Below are 27555 nucleotides of genomic sequence, written 5' to 3'. Positions count from 1 at the left end.
TTTTTTAAGAAAGCTACAAAGCGTTTATTTTTTTTTCGTTAAATACGTGTTTTTGTGTATATATCGTTATATGTATTATTCAACTTAAAATCTACTTAACAAAAGCGGCGTTTAATTTGGAAAAAGAAGAAAAAAAAACGTATCGTATTGAAAAACCAAACTATTAAATTAAGTGTATTTTGAAAAATCACGATTTGTATTTTGTTTATCGTCAATATCGGCATTGGCAGCGGTAGAACCGCCACGAGTTTGATTTTCGAGAAGCTAAAATATCACATACAAATAAATTAAATATATTTAGGAAAAATAGAAAAAAAGACTCACCTTAGTGCGTAAACGTTTAATGCTGCGCAATCTTTCCAACCAGTTGGAAGCATAGGGATTTTTCTTTTGTAGACTTTGATAAACATTAGAAGCCAGCTATTAATAGTAGAATAAATTATAAATATTTGTGTGTATTGTTTATATATATTTTTTTTGAACTTACATTGGCATGCAAAGCCAATTGCCGGGCCAACAGAGGAGCACTTTTATCGGACACAATTTTCGGTCCTGGATGACATACAAACTCAGCAATTTCGGGACGAGCCTTGACATAAATACGATTAGTATTAAGCTCTAATGGTTCTACTATGACACAGGCATAACTAAATTGACCCTAAAATAGATTTGATAAAAGAAAAATTATTACAAAAAACATATTTACGAAAACTTTTTGTTTTCCTCATGCTAAAATAAACAAGTAGTTTTTAAGACTTGACGATATTGAGCGAAAACATAAAATAATTGTTGAATATATATCGATAACTTTGATTTTCTATAGAAAAGTTATCGATAACTTTGATTTTGTATAGAAAAGTTACCGATAAGTTTGATTTTCTATAAAAAAGTTATCAATATCTTTGATTTTCTATAGAAAAGTTTTCGATAACTTTTATATTCTACAGAAAAGTTTTCGATAACTTTTATATTCTACAGAAAAATGTTTAAATAAATTTTAAGATCTTCTAAATTACTTACCGATATTGTACTGAGATTATATTCTTCACCACTTTCGTTGTATATAATATTAACATAATCGTTGCCAATGTGTTTCTTTTTCTCATTACAATTGGGATCACTGTTCAGTTTGGTAGGCATTAAAGTGGCCACATGGAAAGTTACCTTATTAACAAAAAAAAATAAACTATTAATATATTGTTAGAAACAAATTGCCATTCCCCCTAATTACCTGCACTATATCATCTTTCCATATATAGGTAAATTTACCATCCGCTCCATCTGTATCGAGTGTAACAAACAAATTATTTTGTGCGGCCTCTTTCAAACTAACCAAAGTGCCAATGCTGCGTAAAAACTCTACATATCTGGTACTGCCATGCGAGTTACGCAATATCTCTACCACATTATTACACTGGCCTTGGCCCACATACAGAACACCAATTTTGTGGGTCTCAAAGGGTGGTGCCAAATCCAACAAATTAACAGCACTCATTTGTTCTGGAGGCACTTTGATGGGCACATCGGTTACCTGCATTTGTCCGGTGTGATACAATTGCATGAACACGAAACTGGGATTCATGCAAAGTTTGGTATTAAGCTGGGGTTTGGGGGCTCCATATCTGGCGAACGCGGTAGTGGTTGGTCGGGTTTTGCCATTATTTACCTCTCTTACCACAGAAATTGTTTTGGAGCGACCACGCATTTCGCCATTGTTGTAGTCATTATTTTGATTGGGCCCTCCCTGGGAGGAGGACATATTGGAGTTATTGCCGCCACTGCTGGATTTGGCCAGACCTTGGTGGTAACCAAAGGAAGTGGATTTAATGGCGGGCGCATGCGATTTCTCCATGCGTGGTGAGTGTATTGGTGCAGGAGACAAGGGCGGTTTGGCCACAATTTTCTCTTCTCCTGTATTACCAGTGCCGGTAGATTTCAGTGAAGTGGCTGAAGCTGATTGTTGCACAGCCATCTGTACGGTTGTTGATTTCTGGCTAACATCATCGGCTGATAATTGTTTGGGCGGCAATGTTAAGGCCTCGGGAGCTTTGAGTGTGCCATCGGATTTGCCGGCCTGTTGAGGTGGTGTAGAGCCCGCTATTTCCTCGGGTATGGCCTCACAGCTTACCTTGCTGTATTGTACACTCTTCTTTTTCTGCTGCAGTTGTTGCTGATGCTGGGCATGCAATTCCGTTTCCGAATTGGCCTCTACAGCAGCCACTGTCTCCTGTGACAGGGGAGCCGGTTTATTCGCAAGGAAAGTGTTGCGCCAGCTAGAAGACATTTCCGGGCTGGAATTAACTCTACGCACCGGTTTGCGTGCACGCATTTGTCCTCCCTCTATGGCCAAGTATTCCTCATCGGCCTCACCATCACTAACACTGCCACACAAGGCCTCTTTACCTCTTTTACCCGACGCTGTCATTTTGGGTATGTCTATGGCCTGTGTACCAGCCACCGCCTGGACCGAAGAAGAAATCTCCTCTTGTCTTTGTAAAGCTCTAGCCTTGGTCACAGTTTTGGGTTTCTCTTCCAGAGATTTTGTCATGCTTAGTTCGTGTTTAAGAGGCTCATTTTGTACGGTTTCCTTAATTTCTTTAGATACAGCATTAACTTCTTCTAGATTTTCTGCCTGCAAGAAATCTGGCCCAAAGACACCACCATGATGGGTGGGCAAGAATAGTGAAACCATGCTGCTAAAGGGTACATCATAACCAAAGCAATCATTTGATAAGGGATTTTGTATGCGTGTGATCCAAGATATATTGCCGGTAGGACGACGTATTAATATTTCTGCCCAGGCGGTACAGGAACGCACACATATGGGCGAAGCACAGACACTAGAGGAAGACAAGGAATTGCCCAACAAAGAAGTACAACTGCCGCCACCCACACCTCCCGCTGTACTGCCCACACCCAAATCTGTGCTACCCGCTTCGGGATTGGAACCACGACGAGATAATGCTTCTAGCGAAGCCGTAGAACTATTGGATGTTTGCCGTTGTGTGGTGTGTGAAGTCGAAGAAGAGGATGATGTTAAATCAGTGCTGCCTGCCGACTCATTACCGCTGCTATGCTGCAGCGAAACTTTGGTATAACGGTGTTCATAGGTGGGAGCTCCCTGTGTATGATTAATTTCCGGTGATATGGGTGTGGTACCCGGATTTGTATCGGTGCTATTTTTAGGACTTAAAGTATAAGCTTTGCCCAGCTGAGAACAACGATCACACAGACCATTACGTGTTGGTCCCGAAGGACAGCCCGAAGTGGTAATGGTTACCAAATTATGGCCAACTAACCAAGTCTGAGAGTGGCCATCTTTCAAAAGATATTCCACGGCGGGAAGTCTAAATAAAAGCAATGTTACGAATTATAAAAAAGTGTAGCTAAATTGTGTTCTAAAACAGAAATAACTCTATAACAAAACTATATAAATATGTTTTTCATAAGAATAGATTTTACTCCGTAAAAATAAGAATACAAATAAAGTTGCACAATTTTCTAGATCATTTGAATTGGAAAACTTGAAAATCGACCTATAAATGGTTGAAATATGATTGCAAATTTAACAAGTAAGAGAGCTATATTCAGCTGTGCCGAATCTTATATACCCTTCACCAAATTTTAAATATTTTTGGGTAAACGAAATTTTTTTTTTTTAATTTTTTGTAAAATTTTTTTTTTTGAATTGTTATTTTAAAATTTAATTTTTTTTTAATTTTAATTTTTTTTTAATTTTAATTTTTTTTTGTTTTTTAATTTTTTTTTTTGTGAAAAAAAATTCGGGTTAACATTTTTTTCCGATTTTGATCCATTGTAGGTCCAATTTACTATGGTCTTATATACGTCGTTGCAAAGGTCTTTGAAATATCTATTATTAGATATCCATATTGTTTATATTACTGACTTAGTAATCCAGATATAGGTCAAAAATCGAGGTTGTCCTGGTTTTTTCCTCATATCTCAGCCATTTGTGGACCGATTTTGCTGATTTTAAATAGGAAACTTCTCGAAAGCATGATTATTGAAGATTTGGATCCCAGATATCTGGGGTCTTCAGAAAATTGATTTCAACAGACAGACAGACGGACATGGCTTATCGACTAAGCTATCTATAAGGATCCAGAATATATATACCACAAATTTTGAAAATTGTATCTTTTCTCTCGCTCTGCAAATCACAACCATTGAAAACTTTTTTGACAACTGTCATTTGTTGCATATCTGTAATAATCTGCGATATATACTTTATAGGGTCGGAAAATTATATTGTGGAAATTACAAACGGAATGGCAAACTTATATATACCCTTCTCACGAAGGTGATGGGTATAAAAAGCCGAACGAAGAATTGCTGAATTCACAAAACCCCTTGTATCATTGTATCGAGTGTATTATTGAATTCAAATACAATAGTGTAAGCTTATTGTTGGAAATTTTCATACAAAAATTAAATACACTTATACACTTTTATTTTGTATGTTTTTAAAAAGTTGTATTGGTTTACAGCTATAAATTTCTCTGAGCACACATAGTACCCGTATATGTGAGAGAGTAATTTGAAAAAATGAGAGTCGGTCTACTTGTTATAAGGAGTGAGATCGAAAAATTCTTAACATACATATATGTTTATAAAAAAGAAACCACTAAACTTACAGCTTTAATTTTTTTTTTATTTGATTGAAATTATTATTACAATTTACAAAAAAAATTATTTTTATAGTTTTAATCACTAGTGATGAAATTTTGAACCTTTTTCGGAAACCCTTCCATTAACGTTTTTATAGTGCTTTCTGTCACTTTGCTCGAACATGTAGTCCATCTCCGTTTAAAATCTACCACACTTTTGGACACCTTTTTTGTACTCTTCAATTCTCTTTTAACAAGAGCCCAATATCTCTCCACTGGCCTTAGCTCCGGGCAGTTTGGAGGATTTGCCTCTCTTGGTACAAATACCACATTATTGTTCTTGTACCACTCAAGGGCTTGTTTGCCATAGTGACAGGATGCCAAGTCAGGCCAAAAATAAGTGGACACATTATGAAGTCTTATGAATGGAAGCAGCCTTTTTTGTAAACATTCCTTGATGTAAATTTCGGTATTTATAGAGCCCGTTGTAACAAATGAGTGGCTTCTTTTGCCGCAACTGCATATTGCTTGCCATACCAAGAACTTTCTGGGAAATTTTGTCTGCTTTTGGGTCCTAAACTTTTCTTCAACATTCCCTCGAGCATCAGCAACATAAAATTTTTGACCTGGAAGTTGCGAAAAATCTGCCAGAACATACGTTTCGTCATCCATTATGCAGCAAGAATATTTTTTTATAAAACTTGACTTCAATTTCCGTGCTCTGTTTTTGGCCTCTAAATTTTTAGTAGCGTTCCTGTCAGGAACTTTTTGAGCCTTGTATGTTTTTAAACCTGCATTAGCTTTAACTTTTCGTACCAAATAGTCCGAGCACTGAGCTAACCGGGCTGCTTTCCTACCGGATGTGTTGGGAGCTCTTTTGAAAATGCGTTCTATTTTTTTGGCTTTAGAAACATCATGTGGACCATTCCTTCTACCTGAACCAGGTTTTCTATCAACTGACAAGTTCTCCCGGTACTGTTTAATAACATTGGAAACAGTTTGACGGCAGACCTTTGTATGCTTGGCCAACTTTTTGTAAGACCAAGTTGGGTTTTGTTGAAAATATTTAATAATTTCAGTACGCACTTTTTTCTGGTCACTCATTTTAATCAGATTAACAAAAAAATTAATATAATTGACATTACACATAATAACTGACATGTTTTTCAAAGGTAACTTGATCAAAAAAAAATTCAAATAATACTTGGGTTAAAAAATGTAATGAAAAACGTGTGTTAAGAATTTTTCGATCTCACTCCTTACATACTATGCTTTCAAAAACATTCATACAATATACAATGGGTGTTCACAAACTAATAAACAAAAATTGTATTTAATACAAGATACACGATACAAATTGTTGTGAATTCAGCAAATTATATTATTATTTGTAGAGCTTCTATTGTTGAAGCCTTGAAGAGCTTTAATCGTAGGACTTAATGTTGTCTAATGTGAGCTTCGTACCCAGTTTTTGAAGAGCCTCAATCTTGGGTTCATATGTAGTCTTTGAATAGCTCAATCGTAGGCCTTTAAGTAGTCTTTGAAGAGTGTCAATCGTATTTCTTTATGTAGTCTTCAAAGAGTGTCAATCGTATTTCTTTATGTAGTCTTAGAAGAGTGTCAATCGTATTTCTTTATGTAGTCTTTGTAGGTCTTCAATCGTAGGTCTTTATGTAGTCTTTGAAGAGTGGCAATCGTATTTCTTTATGTAGTCTTTGTAGGTCTTCAAACGTAGGTCTTTATGTAGTCTTTGAAGAGTGTCAATCGTAGGCCTTTAAGTAGTCTTTGAAGAGTGTCAATCGTAGGTCTTTAAGTAGTCTTTGAAGAGTGTCAATCGTATTTCTTTATGTAGTCTTAGAAGAGTGTCAATCGTATTTCTTTATGTAGTCTTTGTAGGTCTTCAATCGTAGGTCTTTATGTAGTCTTTGAAGAGTGGTAATCGTATTTCTTTATGTAGTCTTTGTAGGTCTTCAAACGTAGGTCTTTATGTAGTCTTTGAAGAGTGTCAATCGTAGGCCTTTAAGTAGTCTTTGAAGAGTGTCAATCGTAGGTCTTTATGTAGTCTTTGAAGAGTGTCAATCGTAGGTCTTTAAGTAGTCTTTGGAGAGTGTCAATCGTAGGTCTTTATGTAGTCTTTAAAGAGTGTCAATCGTATTTCTTTATGTAGTCTTTGTAGGTCTTCAATCGTAGGTCTTTATGTAGTCTTTGAAGAGTGGCAATCGTATTTCTTTATGTAGTCTTTGTAGGTCTTCAAACGTAGGTCTTTATGTAGTCTTTGAAGAGTGTCAATCGTAGGCCTTTAAGTAGTCTTTGAAGAGTGTCAATCGTATGTCTTTAAGTAGTCTTTGAAGAGTGTCAATCGTATTTCTTTATGTAGTCTTAGAAGAGTGTCAATCGTATTTCTTTATGTAGTCTTTGTAGGTCTTCAATCGTAGGTCCTTATGTAGTCTTTGAAGAGTGGTAATCGTATTTCTTTATGTAGTCTTTGTAGGTCTTCAAACGTAGGTCTTTATGTAGTCTTTGAAGAGTGTCAATCGTAGGCCTTTAAGTAGTCTTTGAAGAGTGTCAATCGTAGGTCTTTATGTAGTCTTTGAAGAGTGTCAATCGTAGGTCTTTAAGTAGTCTTTGGAGAGTGTCAATCGTAGGTCTTTATGTAGTCTTTAAAGAGTGTCAATCGTATTTCTTTATGTAGTCTTTGTAGGTCTTCAATCGTAGGTCTTTAAGTAGTCTTTGAAGAGTGTCAATCGTATTTCTTTATGTAGTTTTAGAAGAGTGTCAATCGTATTTCTTTATGTAGTCTTTGTAGGTCTTCAATCGTAGGTCTTTATGTAGTCTTTGAAGAGTGTCAATCGTAGGCCTTTAAGTAGTCTTTGAAGAGTGTCAATCGTAGGTCTTTATGTAGTCTTTAAAGAGTGTCAATCGTAGATCTTCATGTATACTTTAAAGAGTGTAATCGTAGGTCTTTATGAAGTCTTTGAAGAGTGTCAATCGTAGGTCTAAATTGAGCTTCATTTGAAGGTCTTTATGTTGTCTTTGTAGATCTTCAATCATATGTCTTTTTGTATTCTTTGAAGAGTGTCAATCGTAGGTCTAAATTGAGCTTCATTTGAAGGTCTTTATGTTGTCTTTGTAGATCTTCAATCATATGTCTATTTGTACTCTTTGTAGATCTTCAATCGTAAGTCTTTATATAGTCTTTGGTGAGTTTATTTGTATTATTTTCGAGCATCATTCGAAGGTCTTTATGTAGTCTTTGAGATCTTCATTCGTAGGTATTTATGTAGTCTTTGTAAATCTTTATGTAGTCTTTGAAGAATTTCTATCGTTTTATTGCTGTAGAGTATAACGGCGAAAGGGGCTACTGTGGGAGATACTAGTAACTTCTTAGAAAATATTTTCTGTAATTTTAGTATTAAATTGTGGCCTTTTTTGGATTATTTATTAATATTTTACTTAGATGGCGAATCAGTGCAATATTATGAATATGAATAGACAGAGTTTTCTAGGCTAAAAATACTAATTGTAATGGAAACTCGAAAATATCACAAATTTATGTTATTTGTTAACAAACAGAACTCATATTCCTTTCACTACACTTCCAAATTACTTACCTTTTCGGCAAAGCTGAACAGGGCGAAAATGTGTGGCGTGCCAAAAAATCAATACATGTCTCAGCCAGCTCAGCATGAAACGATTTTAAACCCTCATTCATCAGAGGACGCATTTCGGAATGATTGCGTGCATTCGTGGCGGCAGTATTACGACTACCACGTTCGGTTAAACTGGTACTGCGCTTACGATTCGAGGAGTCTTCATTTAAACTCTGGAAATCTTGACGTTGAACATTACGCGTCAAATTATTAATGTCCTCATACAACATGCTGGCATTTGATTGTATAGACTGTAAAGAAATAAAAAATAAATTTAATATCAATTAAATTAAAACTAAAGATTGTAAGTTAAGACCTACATTTATAATGTAATTAACACAATTTCTTCTCAACTCCAGTTTACACTTCAAAAACCAACCAGCAATAACATGATGAGCCAATGAAACCACATAATGATCATAACGATGGGGTTTGGTGTAGGGCAAAGAGATGGCAAAGACATACATATACTGGCGTGAAGTAAAATTAGTGCATAGATCATTAGATAAACGGCTGAGTACTGGAAAAGAAAAAATTTTATAATTTCTTTACATTTTTGTGTGATTCAATAACTTACTGGACAAAAAATCCAATACCGGTATGGCCACTGGCGGTGTATCGGACATTTTCGACATTTGCAGTAAAATATCCGGCAGCTTACGCATTAAGGCCTCCGGCATTTCCAATATGATAGTAGTCATGGTATTTATGCATATTGTAGCTATAGTGGCTATACCACTGCCAATATTGGAGATGCCCATTTTAAGCACTTCTATTATTTTATATTGATTGGAGGGCTGTAGATGTTGATGGTAGATAACGAGTGCGGCTATGGCGGGTAAAACCAGAGAGTTTAATTCATCTATGGTACATTTATAAACCACATGTAGAGCTTTATTGCTCTCGGATATAGTTTTGAAAAGAGCTGCTGCCAGGGATTCTACATCGTTGCCTTGTATCAAAGCTTTGTTTTGCATGACTTTGGGAAGTTCTTTGATGACCAATTGGAAGATTTGAAAATCTAAGATGAGATGGAAACGATAATTAAGTAAATTAACCATTTATTGCATTTTTTTTAAAGACATAGCTCAGTTTGGACCCCTAAAATTTTATATTTCTTACTTAAATTTCAGTAACACTCACCTCTATCCTTCTCCAAACACTTGACAATAGTCTCGCAAGCTCTTTTTATAGAAATCGTGGTAAAATGAGCATTTGGCACAACATCATGATTCGATTGGGACATTATAGAATGGCGTTGATGATGATGACTAATATCATGTACCGGCAGACTAGAATCAATGCCCAAATAATAGCTAAACTTGATGCTATCATTATTGGTGGGATCGGGATAACCAATATGATAAGAAGCATTAGCTCGAGCCTTTAACATCCAACAAAATATCTATTTAACAATAAATCAAATGAATTTAACAAAAAAATATCTTATTTTCCTTTTAATAATAACAAAATACCTTATATCTAACCACATTGACTTGATCAAACACTTTGGGATACTGATAGTGCAACTCCAAGTGGCCCACTAATATATTGAATATTTTAATGGCATGACTTGAGGGCAAACGATACAATTTTATAACAAACACTTCTATTAAACCGTCTACAGCGGTTATGACATCTTGTATCTCTTGCTCGGTCTTAATGTCCGTGCCATATTGTTTGTGCAGCTCATAGGGACGATTTATGATCTTTTCCAATATATCCAATAACTCCCCACAACGTTTGGTATCACAGTGCCGAGTGAAATCTATCAAAGCATCTGCTACGGCCCTTCTCAACTGGACATCGGTTTCATTGCATATATGAGCAAACAGGGGAATGACAACACGTTCTAAAATTTCCTCCTCATAGCAGGAACGATTCAAATCCATAATATTAACCAATGACTGTATAACCTTAATACGTATGGGAGTATTGGACATTTTATAGAAACGCTGCACAAAGGTGTTAAGCAACAGTAACCATTCTGGCCTAGTGGCAGTTATTTTCGAAGATCGGTAATCGATTAAGAGTAAGACGGAAGTTTCGGGTCTACTTTCTGCAACACGTTCAATAAGATCATAAATACGCTCATAGTTGGCTAGAATTTTGGTTTTGTCATCCTCCAAAAGTTTCTCAATGCAGCTGATGTTGTCATGGAAATGACTTTTGAGTTGCAGCAAGCCATTGGTTGTGGTGGAAAAACCCTCTGAAAATGTATTGTATTAAAGATTAAAAACAAATAAAACAAGGAAGAATTTAATATTCAGCTACAACGGACTACCAAAAACAAAATCACAATATTTAAAAAAGTTCTCACCATAATACTCTATATTATCCACAATGGCTGACATTATATCACATATACGATCCCAGATAATTTCCGGTAATTCCGATTTATACTTCGTAATCACTATATGTATGCCAATGATAACCTCATAGGTGACACTAACATGACGACTATCCAGAGCCTAGTAATTAAAGTAACTAAAGAAAATTAACACATAATTATTTTAAATATTTTAACAAACCTACCCTCAAAAAACTATTCAACACCATGGAGGCATAGAATAATGGTGACACTTGAAAAACCATGGGCGCACCAAAAATATTCATATTCAAATGAAAAACGGCACCTCTTAGCAGAAAATTATCCTCATATAGATTGCGATCGTTTAAAATGTTGCACATCATTTTCATGGAATGATAACCCAGCTCGGTGCCCAAGAGATTTTTCATGATCTAAAATAAATAAGAATTTTCTAAATATTTTAATATAAACAATAATAAAGTCCTTATATAAAGATCATTCTAAAAAAGCATTCCATAAAATCAGGAACACGAACGATGTTCGTTGTCTATTAAAAATTTCCTTTTAAATTCTATTGAGATTTCGATATCGATCACCAGAATTTGATATTATTAACTAGTATATACGAAATTTTATTAATTAAGCTCATTCAACTGATCTATGATATAATTAAACATTCATTTAAACTAGGGAACAAATAGCGGCATTCGTTGTCCATTAAAAATTTCCTTTGAAATTCTATTGAGATTTCGATCGATATGCATTCAGAATTTAAGTCTTGTCATTAACTTTTTTAGTATATTCCTTAACGTAGGGTATATCAAATTGTATTAAGAAAGCTTGTTCTAAAAACTTTTAACAGAAGCTTAATTTAAGCTTAGCAGAGATGGAATATTTCAATCTTAAAATAGTACTAAAGCCTAACCGAAAAGATACTTATTTAAGAATAAAAGTACTAAACAGTTTGTGTTTTAAGTAAGAATTCGAATTAAAAGAAAATTTGTAAATAATATGATTTAATAGTTTTAAACAATTTAGAATAATATAACACTTATATAAATAGATTTAAGAGAACCACAAGTTAAACAAGTAAGAGGGCTATATTCGGCTGTGCCGAATCTTATATACCCTTCACCAAAGTATACAAATTTTAAATATTTTTAGGTAGACATTTTTTTTCCATGTTTTTTTTTTTTAATTTTTTTGGAAAAAATTTTTTTCGTATTTTTTTTAAAAAATTTAAAAAATGTTTTAAAATTTTAAAAAAATTTTTTTGTTTTTTAAATTTTTGTTTAGGTGAAAAAAAATTTCGGGTTAAAAAATATATTTCCGATTTTGACCCATTGTAGGTCCAACTTACTATGGTCTTATATACGTCGTTATTTTTAGGTAAACAAATTTTTTTTCAAAAGTTGTTTTTTTAATTTTTTGGAAAAAAAATTTTTTCGTATTTTTTTTTAAATTTTAATTTTTTTGTAAATTTAAAAAATATTTTTTTAAAAAATTTAAAAAATATTTTTTGTTTTTAAATTTTTTTTTTTTTGGTAAAAAAAAAATTTCGGGTTAAAAAATATTTCTTCCGATTTTGACCCATTGTAGGTCCAACTTAATATGGTCTTATATACGTCGTTGCAAAGGTCTTTGAAATATCTATCAATAGATATCCATATTGTCTATAGTAATCCAGATATAGGTCAAAAATCGATTTTGTCCTGGTTTTTTTCCTCACATCTCAGCCATTTGTGGACCGATTTTGCTGATTTTAAATAGGAAATTTCTCGAAAGCATGTCTGACAGAATTATTGAAGATTTGGATCCCGAAGATATCTGGGGTCTTCAGAAAATTGATTTCTTGGAAAAAACCAAGACAACCTCGATTTTTGACCTATATCTGGATTACTAAGGCATTAATATAGACAATATGGATATCTAATGATAGATATTTCAAAGACATTTGCAACGTATATAAGACCATAGTAAGTTGGACCTACAATGGGTCAAAATCGGAAAAAAAAATGTTTAACCCGAATTTTTTTTTTCAAAAAAAAAAAATTTTTTAAATTTAAAAAAAAAAAAAATTTAAAATTTAAAATAACAATCGAAAAATTTTTTTTTCAAAAAAATTAAATTTTGTTTACCTAAAAATATTTAAAATTTTATTTTCTTTTAATTTTTTTATTTTATTTGTGATAAAAAATTCGGGTTTAAAAATATTATTCCTGATTTTGACCCATTGTAGGTCCGACTTCGTTGCAAAGGTCTTTGAAATATCTATCATTAGATATCCATATTGTCTATATTAATAACTTAGTAATCCAGATATAGATCTTTATATCTCAGACATTTGTGGGTCGATTTTCGATTTTAAATAGCAACATAACCGGGTCTATAGCGGATATATTGATATCATGTGTGTAAGTTGTTTAGGGGCAACGGGAAGTTGATTTAAACATACATACTAACAGACAGACATGACTATATCGATCTAACGATCCTCATATGAAAAATGTAGAAATTACAAACATAATGACAAATATTTTTATGCCATTGCCACTCATATAAAAATAATACAAAAGAGTTGCGGCTCTCTTACGATCCTCATATGAAAAATGTAGAAATTACAAACATAATGACACATAAAAAACCCTTCCAACTTATGTCGAATGGTATAAATATAATACAAAAGAGTTGCTTAAACAAATTTAAAATATAGAAAAAGTCTTAAATACATACATCGCAGGTTAAAAAGTGCATTAACACCCAATTGTCCGTCTCTGATCTATGATTAACATTATTAAAGCTTTATTCATTCAAAGCTACTCTCTTCTCTCTCTCATTTAGGATTGCCATATATGTATTTTAAAATATTTCCCATGAGTAAAAAACCAATTTACTTGAAACTACATGGAAATAAAATCTTAAAATTAAGCTGAAATATGTCTGTATTCTGTTGATGCAGCATTGAATTGCTTCCTTCGGGTGGTTGTGGGATTGTTGGCATAGAACATTGACTTCATATAACCACATTAACCCATTTCGCACCGAGATAAAATTTTTATTTATTTTTTTAAAAAAATAATTTCTTGTTGATTGCAAATATCTGGTCAAAAAAAAATTTCCAATTTTTCGTTTTCCCAGAAAAGCCAGTTCAAAATTTCGAACAGTTAAGTTTAAACATATGTGATGTCACGCATTTGCATGTAAATCATGGTTTTTATGTTTTATGAAACAGTTACATATGTTGGCAATAATTCCTCATGTTTATTATTTTAATTTTATTTTTTTTTTCTATTTTTAAAAATTAATTTAAATACTGTATTTTTAGACACTTTTTTTAATTTAATGTAATTGCAGAAATTTGCCCCTAGCAACGAGGGGGAGGAGGATGGTCACGTCGGGATATAGGTTTTTATTTGCTAAAAGATGAGACTTAACATTCATACCAAATTTTTTCATAAATTCCACGTTTTTCACATATAAAATTTTTTTGGAAAAATTCTATGTTTACTTTTCGAAAATTCGAACAGCGGAGCGAAATGGGTTAAAAGAAAGACAATGGTGTTAAATCACACGATCTAAGGAGCCAATTCTGGGGCCGAATTACCGCACTCGTGATCGAATGAACTATCGTATCGATAAATAATTTCGATATCGTAATTATAACAAAATATACTAAATTTCATGCTCCATATCGAATGCCGTAATCTCAAATAAGAAAATTACGATCGATTTTATTCGATATCGAATGCGGTAATTCGGTCCCTGATAACCGAAACAATAGAAGGGTACACGACCAGGAAGTGTCACATGCTGTAATAGAATTGTATCACAGACTGCCTTTCATGTGTAAATATAACTCTATTATCATGTCGCGATATCCAGCACTAGTAGCCGTCATTCACAGATCAGCCCTATTTTAAAAGATTTATGGTCCAGCCCAAAATCGGGACCAAACAGTAATATTGTAGATGCATTCGTATTTCAATAATCCTTAAACTTTCTAAAAACAATGAAAATTTTAACACAAATGCCGAGCCAAGGAAGAGATCAGCGAACATATAATATATAGATATGTTCGCTGATCTCGAAAAGAAACGTGAAATATTGTTAATTAGATCGAAGCAGTCTTAAATATTTGTTATAAAGTCACAAATCAAGCAGGAAATGATTTTAATTGTAATCTTCGCTTAGCTTCATCCGTAGCTGTTTATATAGTTTTAAAAAAGCGTAACCACTTTTTTTAGCACAAATTTGTTTGACGTGTTTACTCTTACAAGTGTTTTGTAAGATCAAACAGCATCAAATAAAACAAAACTAAATTTTTTGCTTTGAATCATACTAAGTAAAATAAGTTTTTGAAATAAATAAATGAATTCAAATGTATTTTATTTAGTGGTTACGTCTTTTTCGTCAAATATTTGTCATGTGTGACCCTACCTTTGGGGTTGCGATTAGCTTCATTTGTAGCTGTTTATATTGTCTTCGTTTAGCTTCATTCGTAGCTGTTTATATAGTTTTAGATTTACTCCATTCTTAGCTGTTTAAATAGTCTTCATTTAGCTTCATCCGTAACTGTTTATATAGTTTTAGGTTTGCTCCATCCTTAGATGTTTAAGTCTTCGTTTAGCATCATTCATAGCTGTTTATATAGTTTAAGGTTTGCTCATTCCTTAGCTGATTAAATAGTCTTCATTTAGCCTTATACGGAGCTGTTTATATAGTTTTATTGCTCCATCCATAGCTCCATTTATAGCTTCATTTGTAGCTGTTTAAATAGTCTTCGTTTAGCTTCAATCAAATCGGTTTATGTAGCTTGATTCGTAATTGTTTATATAGTCTTTCTTGAGCTTCAATTGTAGCTGTTTAGCACCATTTATACCTTTATTTGTAGCTGTTTAAATAGTCTTCGTTTAGCTTCATTCGGAGCTGTTTATATTGTTTTATGTTTGCTCCAGCCTTAGCTGTTTAAATAGTCTTCGTCTAGTTTCATTCGTATGTGTTTATACATTAAGTCTTCGTTTAGCTTCAATCAAATCGGTTTATGTAGCTTGATTCGTAACTGTTTATATAGTCTTTCTTGAACTTCAATTGTAGCTGTTTAGCACCATTTATAGCTTCATTTGTAGATGTTTAAATAGTCTTCGTTTAGCTTCATTCGGAGCTGTTTATATAGTTTTATTGCTCCGTCCTTAGCTGTTTAAATAGTCTTCGTTTAGCTTCAATCAAATCGGTTTATGTAGCTTGATTAGTAACTGTTTATATAGTCTTTCTTGAGCTTCAATTGTAGCTGTTTAAAACGTGTTGGTTTAGCTACATTCCTAGCTGTTTATATAGTCTTATTTAAGCTTCAATCGCAGATCTTTATATAGTATTTCAGTCTCTTGGTGACCACTTTTTCTTACGATGCATTTTAAAATAATTTAATAAAGGACTGAAAATTGCCACAAGTCCGTTATGTTAAGAAAAAAATATTACCTTTATATCATTAAACTAAATATCTATTATTGACATATTTTCCAATTAATAGCAAAGTATCATAATTCCCAATAGGTATCAAAGTTACATTATGTTGGAAAGTAGGAAAAAATTTCAATGCAGTTTTGCCTAAGAATTATTATATTCAAACCATTTTAAAGCTATTTAAAAATAATAAAATTCCCCCAAGTTATTATAGTCCCCCCTTTATTTAGTTTTAATTTATGAGCAGGTAACACTACACTATCTCTTAAAAATAAATTAAGAGTGATTTAAGAGAGCCAGAGTGTGAATGATCATAACAAGTTGTCAACAGCTGTTTATTATTGTTAATTTATTAAAAAAAACCTAATTATTGATAAGATTATAAAAAGTAAAAACACAAAAAGTTGAAAAAACAAAAGATCGCCAGAAATTAATAGTTTGCAATGTGAAATTTTTGTTAAACAAATAAATATATATAAATTTAAAAACATTTAATCTTAAGCTAAGTGTTAAATCTGTTAATAGAAATCTTGATCAACGAAGGGGATTTAAAATTAAGGTAAATCATTAAAGAAATTGTACCAAAATAAATGTGAAGTTTTTATAAAACAAATTAAAAAAAAAACCTTTAATCTTAAACTGTGTATTAAACCATAAAGCCAGACTGAATAATAAATTGTTTGAACATTAAACAAAAAGTATACAAACAAACAACATTAATTTGTGATTAAAATTTTAACAATTTAGACCAGTTTTAATGTTTTTAAAAATCTAAGGCTAATTTTTTCTCACTCTCACTAAAAAAAAAATAAATTTTTCTAACTATTTTTTCTTAACTCTCCTTTTCTAACACCCCTTCAATTTCTCCAGATGTCGGAGCCACGTATACTATGCGTGGGCATGTGTGTTTTGGACATAATTCACGTGTGTGCTGAATATCCCCAAGAAGATACCGACAAACGTTGTTTAGATGGCTATTGGCAAAGAGGTGGCAATGCCTCGAATAACTGCTCTGTCCTCAGTAAACTAGGAGCGAAATGTGAATTTTTAGGCATGACTTCCTCAGCTGTCGCCTTTCAGTTTCTCTATGAAGATTGTAAACAACGAAATATAGAGCTTAAAAACTGTCCCAAAAGTGAAATGAATCCCCCATTTTCCAGTGTAATTTTAGTGAAAAATCAAGGAACCCGCACCATAGTTCATGCCAATACTGGTTTTCCGATTTTGAAATTTGAAGATTTTCAAAAAATAAATTTACACCATTATAGCTGGATACATTTTGAGGGACGCAATGTGGAGGAAACCAAACAAATGATTGATATGATTAGAAAATATAATGGAAAGCATAAAGAGAATAACATAAAAATATCTGTGGAATTGGAGAAACTTAACAAGGATTTATATATTCTAGCCATGAGAGCAGATGTGGTGTTTGTGGGCAAAGATATAGCCCAACATATGGGCTGGTCAAGTGCTAAAGAGGCTGTCTATAGTTCTCAGAGTATCATAGGTGATTTAAAGGCCAAAGATATAAGCGAAACTTGGCCTTCGCAAATGATTATATGCCCCTGGGGCTCAGAGTGTTCGGATGCTTTAGATGGTTTTAGTAATGATTACTTTAGTTTGCCAGCTGTTTCGGTGGAAAATATTGTTGATTCTTTGGGTGCTGGTGATACATTTGTGGCGGCTGTTATTTATGCTATGAATAATTTAAATAAGAATTTAAAGGAGTCTGTGGACTATGGAAATCATGTGGCGGCATTTAAAATACAACATCGGGGCTATGACTGTGTGGAGAATTTTAAATTGTAAAATGCAAGATTGTTATATGTTTTAAATGTAAAATAAAAATAAGTTTTAACTTTTTGTTTAACTATGAATAGAATTTTTATAATTCTAAACATTATTTAGGGGAAATTCTTTGTATCTAGCTTCAATCGTAGCTGCATTTATGTTTAAATAATCTTAGTTTATCTCCATTTATAGCTGTTTATAAGTCTAGGTTTATCTTCAACCGTTGCTGTTTGATGGACTTAGTTTAGCCTCATTCGTAGCTGCTTATATAGTCTTAGTTTAGTTTCAATCTTAGCTGTTTATATAGTCTTGATTTAGCTTCAACCGTTGTGGTTTGATGGACTTTGTTTAGCCTCATTCGCAGCTGCTTATACAGTCTTAGTTTAGCTTCTTATATAGCCTCATTCGTAGCTGCTTATATAGTCCTATTTTAGCTTCAATCATAGCTGTTGGATGGACTTAGTTTAGCTTCCATCGTAGCTGTTTATATAGCCTCATTCGTAGCTGCTTATATAGTCCTTTTTTAGCTTCAATCATAGCTGTTGGATGGACTTAGTTTATCTTCATTCGTATCTGTTTATATAGTCTTGGTTTAGCTTCAACCGTTGCTGTTTGATGGACTTAGTTTAACTTCATTCGTAGCTGCTTATATAGTCTTAGCTTAGCTTCAATCATAGCTGTTGGATGGACTTAGTTTAGCTTCAATCGTAGGTGTTTATATAGCCTCATTCGTAGCTACTTATATAGTCCTATCTTAGCTTCAATCATAGCTGTTGGATGGACTTAGTTTATCTTCATTCGTATCTGTTTATATAGTCTTGGTTTAGCTTCAACCGTTGCTGTTTGATGGACTTAGTTTAACTTCATTCGTAGCTGCTTATATAGTCTTAGCTTAGCTTCAATCATAGCTGTTGGATGGACTTAGTTTAGCTTCAATCGTAGCTGTTTATATAGCCTTATTCGTAGCTGCTTATATAGTCCTATTTTAGTTTCAATCATAGCTATTGGATGGACTTAGTTTAGCTTCAATCGTAGCTGTTTATATTTATGTTAAAATAATCTTAGTTTATCTTCATTCATAACTATTTATATAGTCTTGGTTAATCTTCAACCGTTGTGGTTTGATGGACTTAGTTCAACTTCATTCGTAGCTGCTTATATAGTCTTAGCTTAGCTTCAATCATAGCTGTTGGATGGACTTAGTTTAGCTTCAATCGTAGGTGTTTATATAGCCTCATTCGTAGCTGCTCATATAGTCCTATTTTAGCTTCAATCATAGCTGTTGGATGGACTTAGTTTATCTTCATTCGTATCTGTTTATATATTCTTGGTTTAGCTTCAACCGTTGCTGTTTGATGGACTTAGTTTAACTTCATTCGTAGCTGCTTATATAGTCTTAGCTTAGCTTCAATCATAGCTGTTGGATGGACTTTGTTTAGCTTCAATCGTAGCTGTTTATATTTATGTTTAAATAATCTTAGTTTATCTTCATTCGTAACTGTTTATATAGCCTTGGTTTAGCTTCAACCGTTGCTGTTTGATGGACTTAGTTTAACCTCATTCGTAGCTGCTTATATAGTCTTAGTTTAGCTTCAATCATAGCTGTTCATACAGTCTTATATTAGCTGTTGGATGAACTTAGTTTAGCTGCAATCTTAGCTGTTTATATAGTTTTGGCTTAGCTTCAACCGTTGTGGTTTGATGGACTTTGTTTAGCCTCATTCGTAGCTGCTTATATAGTCTTAGTTTAGCTTCAATCATAGCTGTTGGATGGACTTAGTTTAGCTTCAATCGTAGCTGTTTATATTTATGTTTAAATAATCTTAGATTATCTTCATTCGTAACTGTTTATATAGCCTTGGTTTAGCTTCAACCGTTGCTGTTTGATGGACTTAGTTTAACTTCATTCGTAGCTGCTTATATAGTCTTAGTTTAGCTTCAATCATAGCTGTTGGATGGACTTAGTTTAACTTCAATCTTAGCTGTTTATATTTATGTTTAAATAATCTTAGTTTATCTTCATTCGTAGCTGTTTATATAGTCTTGGTTGCAATCATTGCTGTATATAGTCTTAGTTTAGCTTCAATAATTTGCTTAATAGTCTTATTTTGTCTTCCATTCTACATATTTTTATAGTTTTCAATACTCTCTGTCACCATTTTTTCTCACGAAATATTCTAAACTAATTTAATCTTGATGATTAATATAAAATTGTGTTAAGGAAATAAACAATCTAAATGCCAACAAGTAAGACAGCTATATTCGGCTGTGCCGAATCTTATATACCCTTCACCAAATTATACTTCAAAATACAACCACCCCGCTAAGATGAGGTCCATGCATCAAACAATGCATTTAATTTTACAATTAGTTTTAATTTTAGTTATAAGATTTAATCACTTATTGTTAGGCCTAATGATATAGGCAGATTCAATAAATAAATAAAAAGTTAAAAAAAATACAAATTTTAAATATTTTTAGGTAAATACAATTTTTTTTCCAAAGTTTTTTTTTAATTTTTTTAAAAAATTTCGGGTTAAAAATTATTTTTTCCGATTTTGACCCATTGTAGGTCCAACTTACTATGGTATTATATACGTCATTGCAAAGGTCTTTGAAATATCTATCATTAGATATCCATATTGTCTATATTAATGACTTAGTAATCCAGATACATATAGGTCAAAAATAGGTCAAAAATCGAAGTAGTCCTGATTTTTTCCTCATATCTCAGCCATTTATGGACCGATTTTGCTAATTTTAAATAGCAAACTTCTCAAAAGCATGTCTGACAGATTTATGGAAGATTTGGATCTTCAGAAAATGGATTTCAACAGACAGGCATGGCTTAATCGACTCCGCTATGTATAAGGATCCAGAATATATATACTTTATAGGGTCGGAAAATTATATTGTGGAAATTACAAACGGAAGGACAAACTTATATATACCCTTCTCACGAAGGTGAAGGGTATAAAAACCGCTTTATACTAGATTTCTAATAAAAGTGCGCACTTCTTTAGAACAATAACCCAAATCTTTTAAATGTTTATCAAACAATTTCAAAAATTTTAACCACTGCTTTCATGGGAAAAACTTTTCATTCCTGAGAAAAAATCCAAAAACCCAATTATTCAAACACGTTTCTAGATAAAGAAATTCCTTAAACATTAAATAATATTTCATTTTATGCATTTCTCACTAACTAGTAACAGTAAGAGTTGTCAATTGTTTCCGTCCAAGTTCAAGTACCATAGATAAATGAAACGCTGGACTATGTTCTAGCCAAAGAGACAAACACAATATAGTAAATTAAATTGATAATTAAATAAATATTTGAAATTTGTAGTGCATAAAATATAATACTTTCACTTGTTTTCACAACTGTTTTAAATTTTATAAAGAAGATTTATAAGCAAATGATAAGAATTTGATTTAATTATTGAAGGGGTTTCATTTTGACAACACCCGGTCCCAATAGGTGCTTATTTGAAAACGGGGAATTTGGTAGGAAAACAACAAAGCAACAATATTAATTTCTTTGTATGAGTAATTGTAGTATTTTTGATTTTACTATTTGCTACGATAAAACATGCCATTATAATTTGTTTTTGTTAAGCAGTAAGATTTCTAGTTAATTTGGTTAATATGCTGAGATAAGAAAGTATTGAAGAAATGTTGTTCGTTTAACAAATAAAACTTAATTACAAAGACATGAATATTAAAGAAATTTAGAGGCGATACAATACGACTAGAAGGGACAGTAAGGTAGTTTAAAAATAATTTGTTAAGTAAGTTTAATTAAAACTATATAAAAAGATATGATTCAAGCTAAACTAGCACTATACAAATAGCTATATAAACAGCTACGTTTGAAGCTTATTTAAGGCTATAGAGTCAACTACGATTGAAGCTAAAATATGACTATAAAATTAGCAGCTAACTGAACTGCTATATACATAAATAAGACTGCTAAGACTATATAAATTGCAGCTGAACTAAGACTGTATAAACAGCTACTATTGAAGTGCAAAAAAAGAAGTAAAATAAAAGCAGCTTACAGTTAAACTAAGACTATTAAAGCAGATACTGTTGCATAAAAACTAAGGTTATAAAATCAGCTACTATTGCAGCTAAATTAAGACTATATAAGTAGCTACGATTGAAGCTTAATGAAGGCTATAAAAGCAGCTACTATTACAGCTAAACTACGACTAAAAAAGCAGCTACTATTGTAGCTTAACTAATGCTGTAACAGCAGCTACTATTGCAGCTATCTTAAGACTATATAAGTAGCTACGATTGAAGCTTAAATAAGGCTATAATAGCAGCTGCTATTACAGCTAAACTAAGACTAAAAAAGCAGCTACTATAGCAGCTAACTTAAGACTATATAAGTAGCTACGATTGAAGCTTAAAAAAGGCTATAAAAGCAGCTACTATTACAGCTAAACTAAGACTAAAAAAACAGCTACTATTGTAGCTTAACTAATGCTGTAATAGCAGCTACTATTGCAGTTAACTTAAGACTATATAAGTAGCTACGATTGAAGCTTAAATAATGCTATAAAAGCAGCTGCTATTACAGCTAAACTAAGACTAAAAAAACAGCTACTATTGTAGCTTAACTAAGGCCATACAAATATTAACCATTAGAGTTATTGTAAGACTATATAAAGCCATAATATTGAAGCTAAAATATGATTATAAAAGCAATCACGAATGAAGCTAAAATAAGACCATAAAAGCAACCGCGAATGAAGCTGAACTAAGACTATATAAACACTTATGATGGAAGCTAAATAAGACTATGAAAGCAGCTACTATTACAGCTAAACTAAGACTATATAAACAGCTGCTATTTAAACTAAACTAATGCTAGCTTCAATTGAAACTTATTCCAATTTTTCAATTTAAAAACATATTTTTTTAAATACTGCGTCATATTTACATTCAATAAATAACCTAATTTGCCCACAAAATTTTACAATATTAATGTGTAGGGTTTATCAATCACAGAATATGATTAAAATTGTTTCACCTACAAAAACAACAATTTGTTATTAACAGATTCTTAAGAAATTATATATTGATTTGTTGTTGTTTGGTATTTGTTAATAAACTTGGTGGTAACAACAGATAACAGCCTAATTATAGTAAAAAAACAATTTACAAAACAGAAAAATTCATCATTGAAAACCAATTTGTTTAAACCAAAAAAACAAAATAATAAAGTTAATAACAGCAATAACAAGAAGAAAATAAATCGGAACTAAACACCTTCACACATATAAACATAGTTCCTTTAGCAATCAATAAGCGTCACTGATAACAAAGCTGATAATCAAATTTTGTTAAGCATTTTTTTGTGTTTTTAATATGCAGTTGAAAATTTATTTGTTAACAGCTTTATAAACTGCCACAAAATTGTTAACACCACACAGTTGAAATTGAAACGTTAACAAAAGAACATTAACCATTAAATAGTTAAGAAACAAAAAACAAACAAATTTAAAAAAATATCTTTACAATAATTAAAGAATTGTGCCTCGAAAAATTTAAGTGTTTTCATTTTGAAATAAAACAAGAAATATTAAAAACAGTTTTAAAATAAAAACAAATATTGCCATGAATTTCCTACAACAAGTTTATGTGCTATTGGCTTTTTTGGCTTTAAATCATTTGGTAAGAGGCGAGGATACAGAGGCACTTAAGCAAAAGGTAAGCATTAAATAATACTTAAAAAAAAACACTCTTTAAAATAGAAATTCATTTAAAATGTCTATACTTTGAAAAGTCTCCACTTTTTGAAGCTTTTTGGAGTTTTAACAAAAATACAAATCTCTACATAGTTTGGAGACTTTATTTCATTTAGCAAAACACTAAATAAAGTCTTTTTAAGGTTTAAAAACAAAATTTTTAGCAACAATTTTTTAATTTGTTTTTTATAGAAAACTCTCCACACTATGGAAACTTTTAAAATTAGATAAAAGCACTAAAGAAAGTAGTTTTTAGCATTAAATAACAATTTAGCAATAATTTAAGAAAAAAAATTAAAATTTTTTAAATTCTCCACATTTTTTTGAAATCTCGCCAGCTATTAATCTCTACTCTCAAAATTGTTAATAATATTGCTCTTTAAAATCTTAAAAAAATTAAATTCATTCAAAATTTTATGCACTGTTTGCTATTTTAAAAATTTTTAGCGGAACATTTATCAAATAATTTAACATTTCAAATTGGTTTTTGGAGAAATTTAAAAAAAAAATTTTACTCTCCAAAAACACTATCCCGGGGAACAAACTCCAGGGGAATTTTTTATTCATAATTGGGCTGTATATATAAGCACACTACATATTTAAATCCCCCAAATTTATCTAATAACAACTTTATTATTCTCCCTTTTCCAGCCCAACAACCTTTGCAAATCTAAACCAAATGGAGCCCTGCTAGACCACCCCAATGACTGCCACAAATTCTACATCTGCATCAATCACAAGCCCTATGAATACAACTGTGATCCCGACTTCCACTACGATGCCACAACACGCACTTGTGTACCCGGCTCTTCTTGTTCTAGTGATTCTAACAAACCAGCCACTTGCTCTGAGGGCACAATTCAAGCGGTAAATGATGATTGTTATATCTTTGAGGCTTGTATTAAGGGACAATTTCAAAAACTAAACTGTCCTCCCAACTATTATTTTAATGCTAAACAAGCTCACTGTATGCCCTTTACATATGATGCTGAATTGAAATGCAATTGCCTAATGCCAGAGCACACGGTCTTGGAGAATAAAAACAACTGTGAGACCTATTATGTTTGCCGTGAAAAATCCGCCATTTTGGAAAATTGTCCTTTGGGTCAATATTACAATGTACAGCTTAATACCTGTATAACTGATCTGGATGGAGTATGCCTAATGAAACCCACCATTACACCAGAATTGGAAGAGGAATTAGGTGTTAACCATTTAAATAAAATGGAAAATGGTGTTGAATCTGCCTGTGCAAAATTGGGTTTAGAGGGTATACATTTTCAAACATTCCCCAAGGAATGTAATACATTTTATATATGTGTCAATGGCCAGCTTTATACCCAACATTGTCCCCAGGATTTTTACTATGACAGTGATAAAAAGTATTGTGTGCTTGATGAGACAAACAAATGTTCTAAGGAATTTCCAAGAAAATAAATTATTTTCAAAATTTATTAAGTTTTAAATAAAATGAATACTTGCAGTATTTTAAAGCAGAACCTCATAAAAGTGTATATTTTAGTTAACTTTAGTTTTAAGTTTTTTTTTTAATAAAAATTGATCATATCTATTAATAAATAAAAATTTGTATCCTTAATCTTATCTTTATAATAATGGGAATTGTTGTGATTTATTAATTTAATAAATTATAGAGAATTGAGTCAGCAAGCAGGGCCATCTGTCTTTTTTGGCATGTTTGCTAGACAATTTTGATTGATAGTGGAAAGTAAATTATTCCAAAAGGCAAAAAAATTGTTTGGAATTCAGTTAAAAGAATTTAAATAAATAAAAATAAAAATATTGTAGAAAATTAATTAGACAATGGAATTATTTAGCAAATAAATGTTCTATAATATGCCAGAATGGAACTAAATGGTATTACAGATGGCAACTGGCAGCATCATTTTCTGTTGGCAAATGGCAACTAGAAATTTGTGGTTGCCCTCTGGCATCGCAACTGAAGTTCGGTTGCCATCCGTAATCGACACATTATTTACATCACTAAATCATAAAAATCGTAAATTGGATCTCAAATGTTTTGATATCAATGTTTTGATGCCAATTAAAAATTTGTATGAAATTTCTCTTCATGTCAACATTTTTTAAAATTTTACATGCTGGTTTTTACCTCTAGGGTATATTGAAAAGCGGTTGACATAATAAGTATTCTGTTAATAGGTGGTTTTAGGCCAAATTAAGGCGTTTTAATCTCATATTTGTAACAATCCTAAATATTTATATATAAAAATTTGTCGCTTGGACAATTAATGCCCATAAATATATTTATTGTGTTACGTTCATTGGAAAGGGGATGAAGTGGAGAAGAAAAGGTGGCGAAAGGAAAGACTCCGTAATTGCTCGTTATGTTTGTTGATAGTACAGATGGCCTCTATAAACAAAGGCATTATTTAAATCTATTTTACAACCATTATTTATTTTACCCCGGCGGTGTTTCAATGTTATACCTCCAAATTAGAGGTATCTGATTAATACTATCAGAAACTGAAGCTGCTGATTGACAGCAAATAGCCACCGAACTTAGGTAATATATCTATACAGAACTAAATAATGAATCTTAAACACTTACCTTCCACGATGGATGACAATATGGACCAATATTAACCGTGCGACATAAGGTAAAAACAAATAGTGGCAAAGGATCACTAGGAAAAATGGTATAGCTCATAACCATTTCCAAAATGGATAAACATTGTAAGCCAATGTCTTCATCCGAAACAGAACAGCTTAAATTGCAGGCATTTCTAAAAATCCAAAGAATAATTAATATAAAAAACAAAAACTATTAAAAATACAAACAACTTACTGCACTATACCAATAATAATGTCATTATCCAAATGAGCGGCATTAAATTTAATCAAATTGACCAGCATATCTAAATAAGGTCGCAGAAGATTGGCCTGTTCAATGGCATGCAGCCACATTAACATAAAGCGTCCTATCTAAAAACACAAATAAAAACTAAACACAATTTTCTAAAAAAAAAATGTAATAAACAAATACCTTTTCCTCTAGATTCTTAATATCCTTGCCATTTTCCGTCAAAGTATCCAACAGTTCCAATCTATGTTTAAGATCTTCAGGCACCTCATGATTTTGTATGACCAAAAAGAACTGCTCACGCATATAGGTGAGATTCTTGTATTGGGTATAAATCAAACGTTTGTAGAAAGTCAAAGCAGTCTGGCGGCATTCGGAGGATTTGGTAGGCACTAATAAATCTTTGGTAACATCCCAAAGTTTTATAATGGTGGTCTAAAAGGAGAACAAAAATCTTATAGTAATATTTATACATAAATTATGATAAAACATGCCTCATCCAGATTGCAGGACTGTAAATGCACCTCACTTAGATCTTTTAATATTTTACATCTTTGGGCCACTGGCTGTTCGGGCCTGAGTTCCCATTCGATTTCTGGCCTCAGGCATCTGTCATTGGAACCTAATTTGTTGCAATTTCGTTTTTATTAATGAAATTTATTTAATAGCTGTGATGAAATTACAAACCTGGTGGATTTTTTGCATTTTTTAGAAACGACTTAAACTTGGACTTGGACAATTCCTTATCTTTAGAGCTCATTATTAAATTGTTTAAATAATAGCCTTTTTTGTTAATTATTTATTAATCTGTTGTTTATTTTTGTTGGAATAGACCTGCTTAAACCTGCACAAACAAAATCACTTTGGAAAAAATTTACACCCAGCAGCTGTTTTTTCAGCTGTTCTAACAGCTGCCAAGAAGACAGAGATGTATTAAAAAAAGATGCAAAATGAACAAACAAACCTATTTTATGGTGAATGTATTTATATTGACCACACTTTTGGTAAATTTCAAAATATTGAACTTAATTTCGTTTTTATTCACTTTTTTATTAGCCACAAAAAAATTTTTGCTTAAATTCTTTTTATCTACTATGGTTTCATAAATTTCAAT

The 27555-nt window shown here is 32.0% G+C and overlaps 3 protein-coding genes across 3 annotated transcripts; 2 read left to right on the top strand and 1 right to left on the bottom strand.

The window, feature by feature from the left end:
• gig (tuberin) lies at nt 1-27289 on the bottom strand. The gene is made up of 17 exons (XM_065506193.1): nt 27129-27289; nt 26936-27063; nt 26625-26876; nt 26427-26563; nt 26190-26364; nt 10814-11020; nt 10599-10749; nt 9754-10487; nt 9422-9683; nt 8856-9299; nt 8599-8798; nt 8240-8529; nt 1232-3347; nt 1021-1164; nt 488-658; nt 325-420; nt 1-264 (listed from the first exon to the last, which is right to left on the bottom strand). Exons 1-17 carry the CDS (start codon nt 27199-27201, stop codon nt 169-171), a joined length of 5676 nt encoding a protein of 1891 aa, XP_065362265.1. The 5' UTR covers nt 27202-27289; the 3' UTR covers nt 1-168.
• LOC135955829 (ketohexokinase-like) lies at nt 16470-17934 on the top strand. The gene is made up of 2 exons (XM_065506195.1): nt 16470-16608; nt 16920-17934. The coding sequence occupies exon 2, from the start codon at nt 16920-16922 to the stop codon at nt 17859-17861; it is 942 nt and encodes a 313-aa protein (XP_065362267.1). The 5' UTR covers nt 16470-16608; the 3' UTR covers nt 17862-17934.
• Nucleotides 23299-25111, top strand: obst-J (obstructor-J). Its single transcript, XM_065506196.1, has 2 exons — nt 23299-23564; nt 24254-25111. The coding sequence occupies exons 1-2, from the start codon at nt 23472-23474 to the stop codon at nt 25037-25039; spliced, it is 879 nt and encodes a 292-aa protein (XP_065362268.1). The 5' UTR covers nt 23299-23471; the 3' UTR covers nt 25040-25111.
• Nucleotides 27290-27555: the final 266 nt, after the last annotated feature.

Source organism: Calliphora vicina, chromosome 3 (assembly GCF_958450345.1).
Source record: "Calliphora vicina chromosome 3, idCalVici1.1, whole genome shotgun sequence".
Classification (NCBI taxonomy): Eukaryota; Metazoa; Arthropoda; class Insecta; order Diptera; family Calliphoridae; genus Calliphora; species Calliphora vicina.
This window is presented reverse-complemented; position numbering and strand designations above follow the sequence as displayed.

Bases quoted from the DNA above. Each gene is read 5' to 3' on its own strand.
- LOC135955829 (XM_065506195.1), top strand. From the start codon at position 16,920: ATGTCGGAGCCACGTATACTATGCGTGGGCATGTGTGTTTTGGACATA.
- obst-J (XM_065506196.1), top strand. From the start codon at position 23,472: ATGAATTTCCTACAACAAGTTTATGTGCTATTGGCTTTTTTGGCTTTA. The intron at 23,565-24,253 runs GTAAGCATTAAA...TCCCTTTTCCAG, and splicing joins CAGAGGCACTTAAGCAAAAG to CCCAACAACCTTTGCAAATC.
- gig (XM_065506193.1), bottom strand. From the start codon at position 27,201: ATGAGCTCTAAAGATAAGGAATTGTCCAAGTCCAAGTTTAAGTCGTTT. The intron at 26,877-26,935 runs GCATGTTTTATC...TTCTCCTTTTAG, and splicing joins AGTCCTGCAATCTGGATGAG to ACCACCATTATAAAACTTTG. The intron at 9,684-9,753 runs GTATTTTGTTAT...ATTGTTAAATAG, and splicing joins TCAATGTGGTTAGATATAAG to ATATTTTGTTGGATGTTAAA.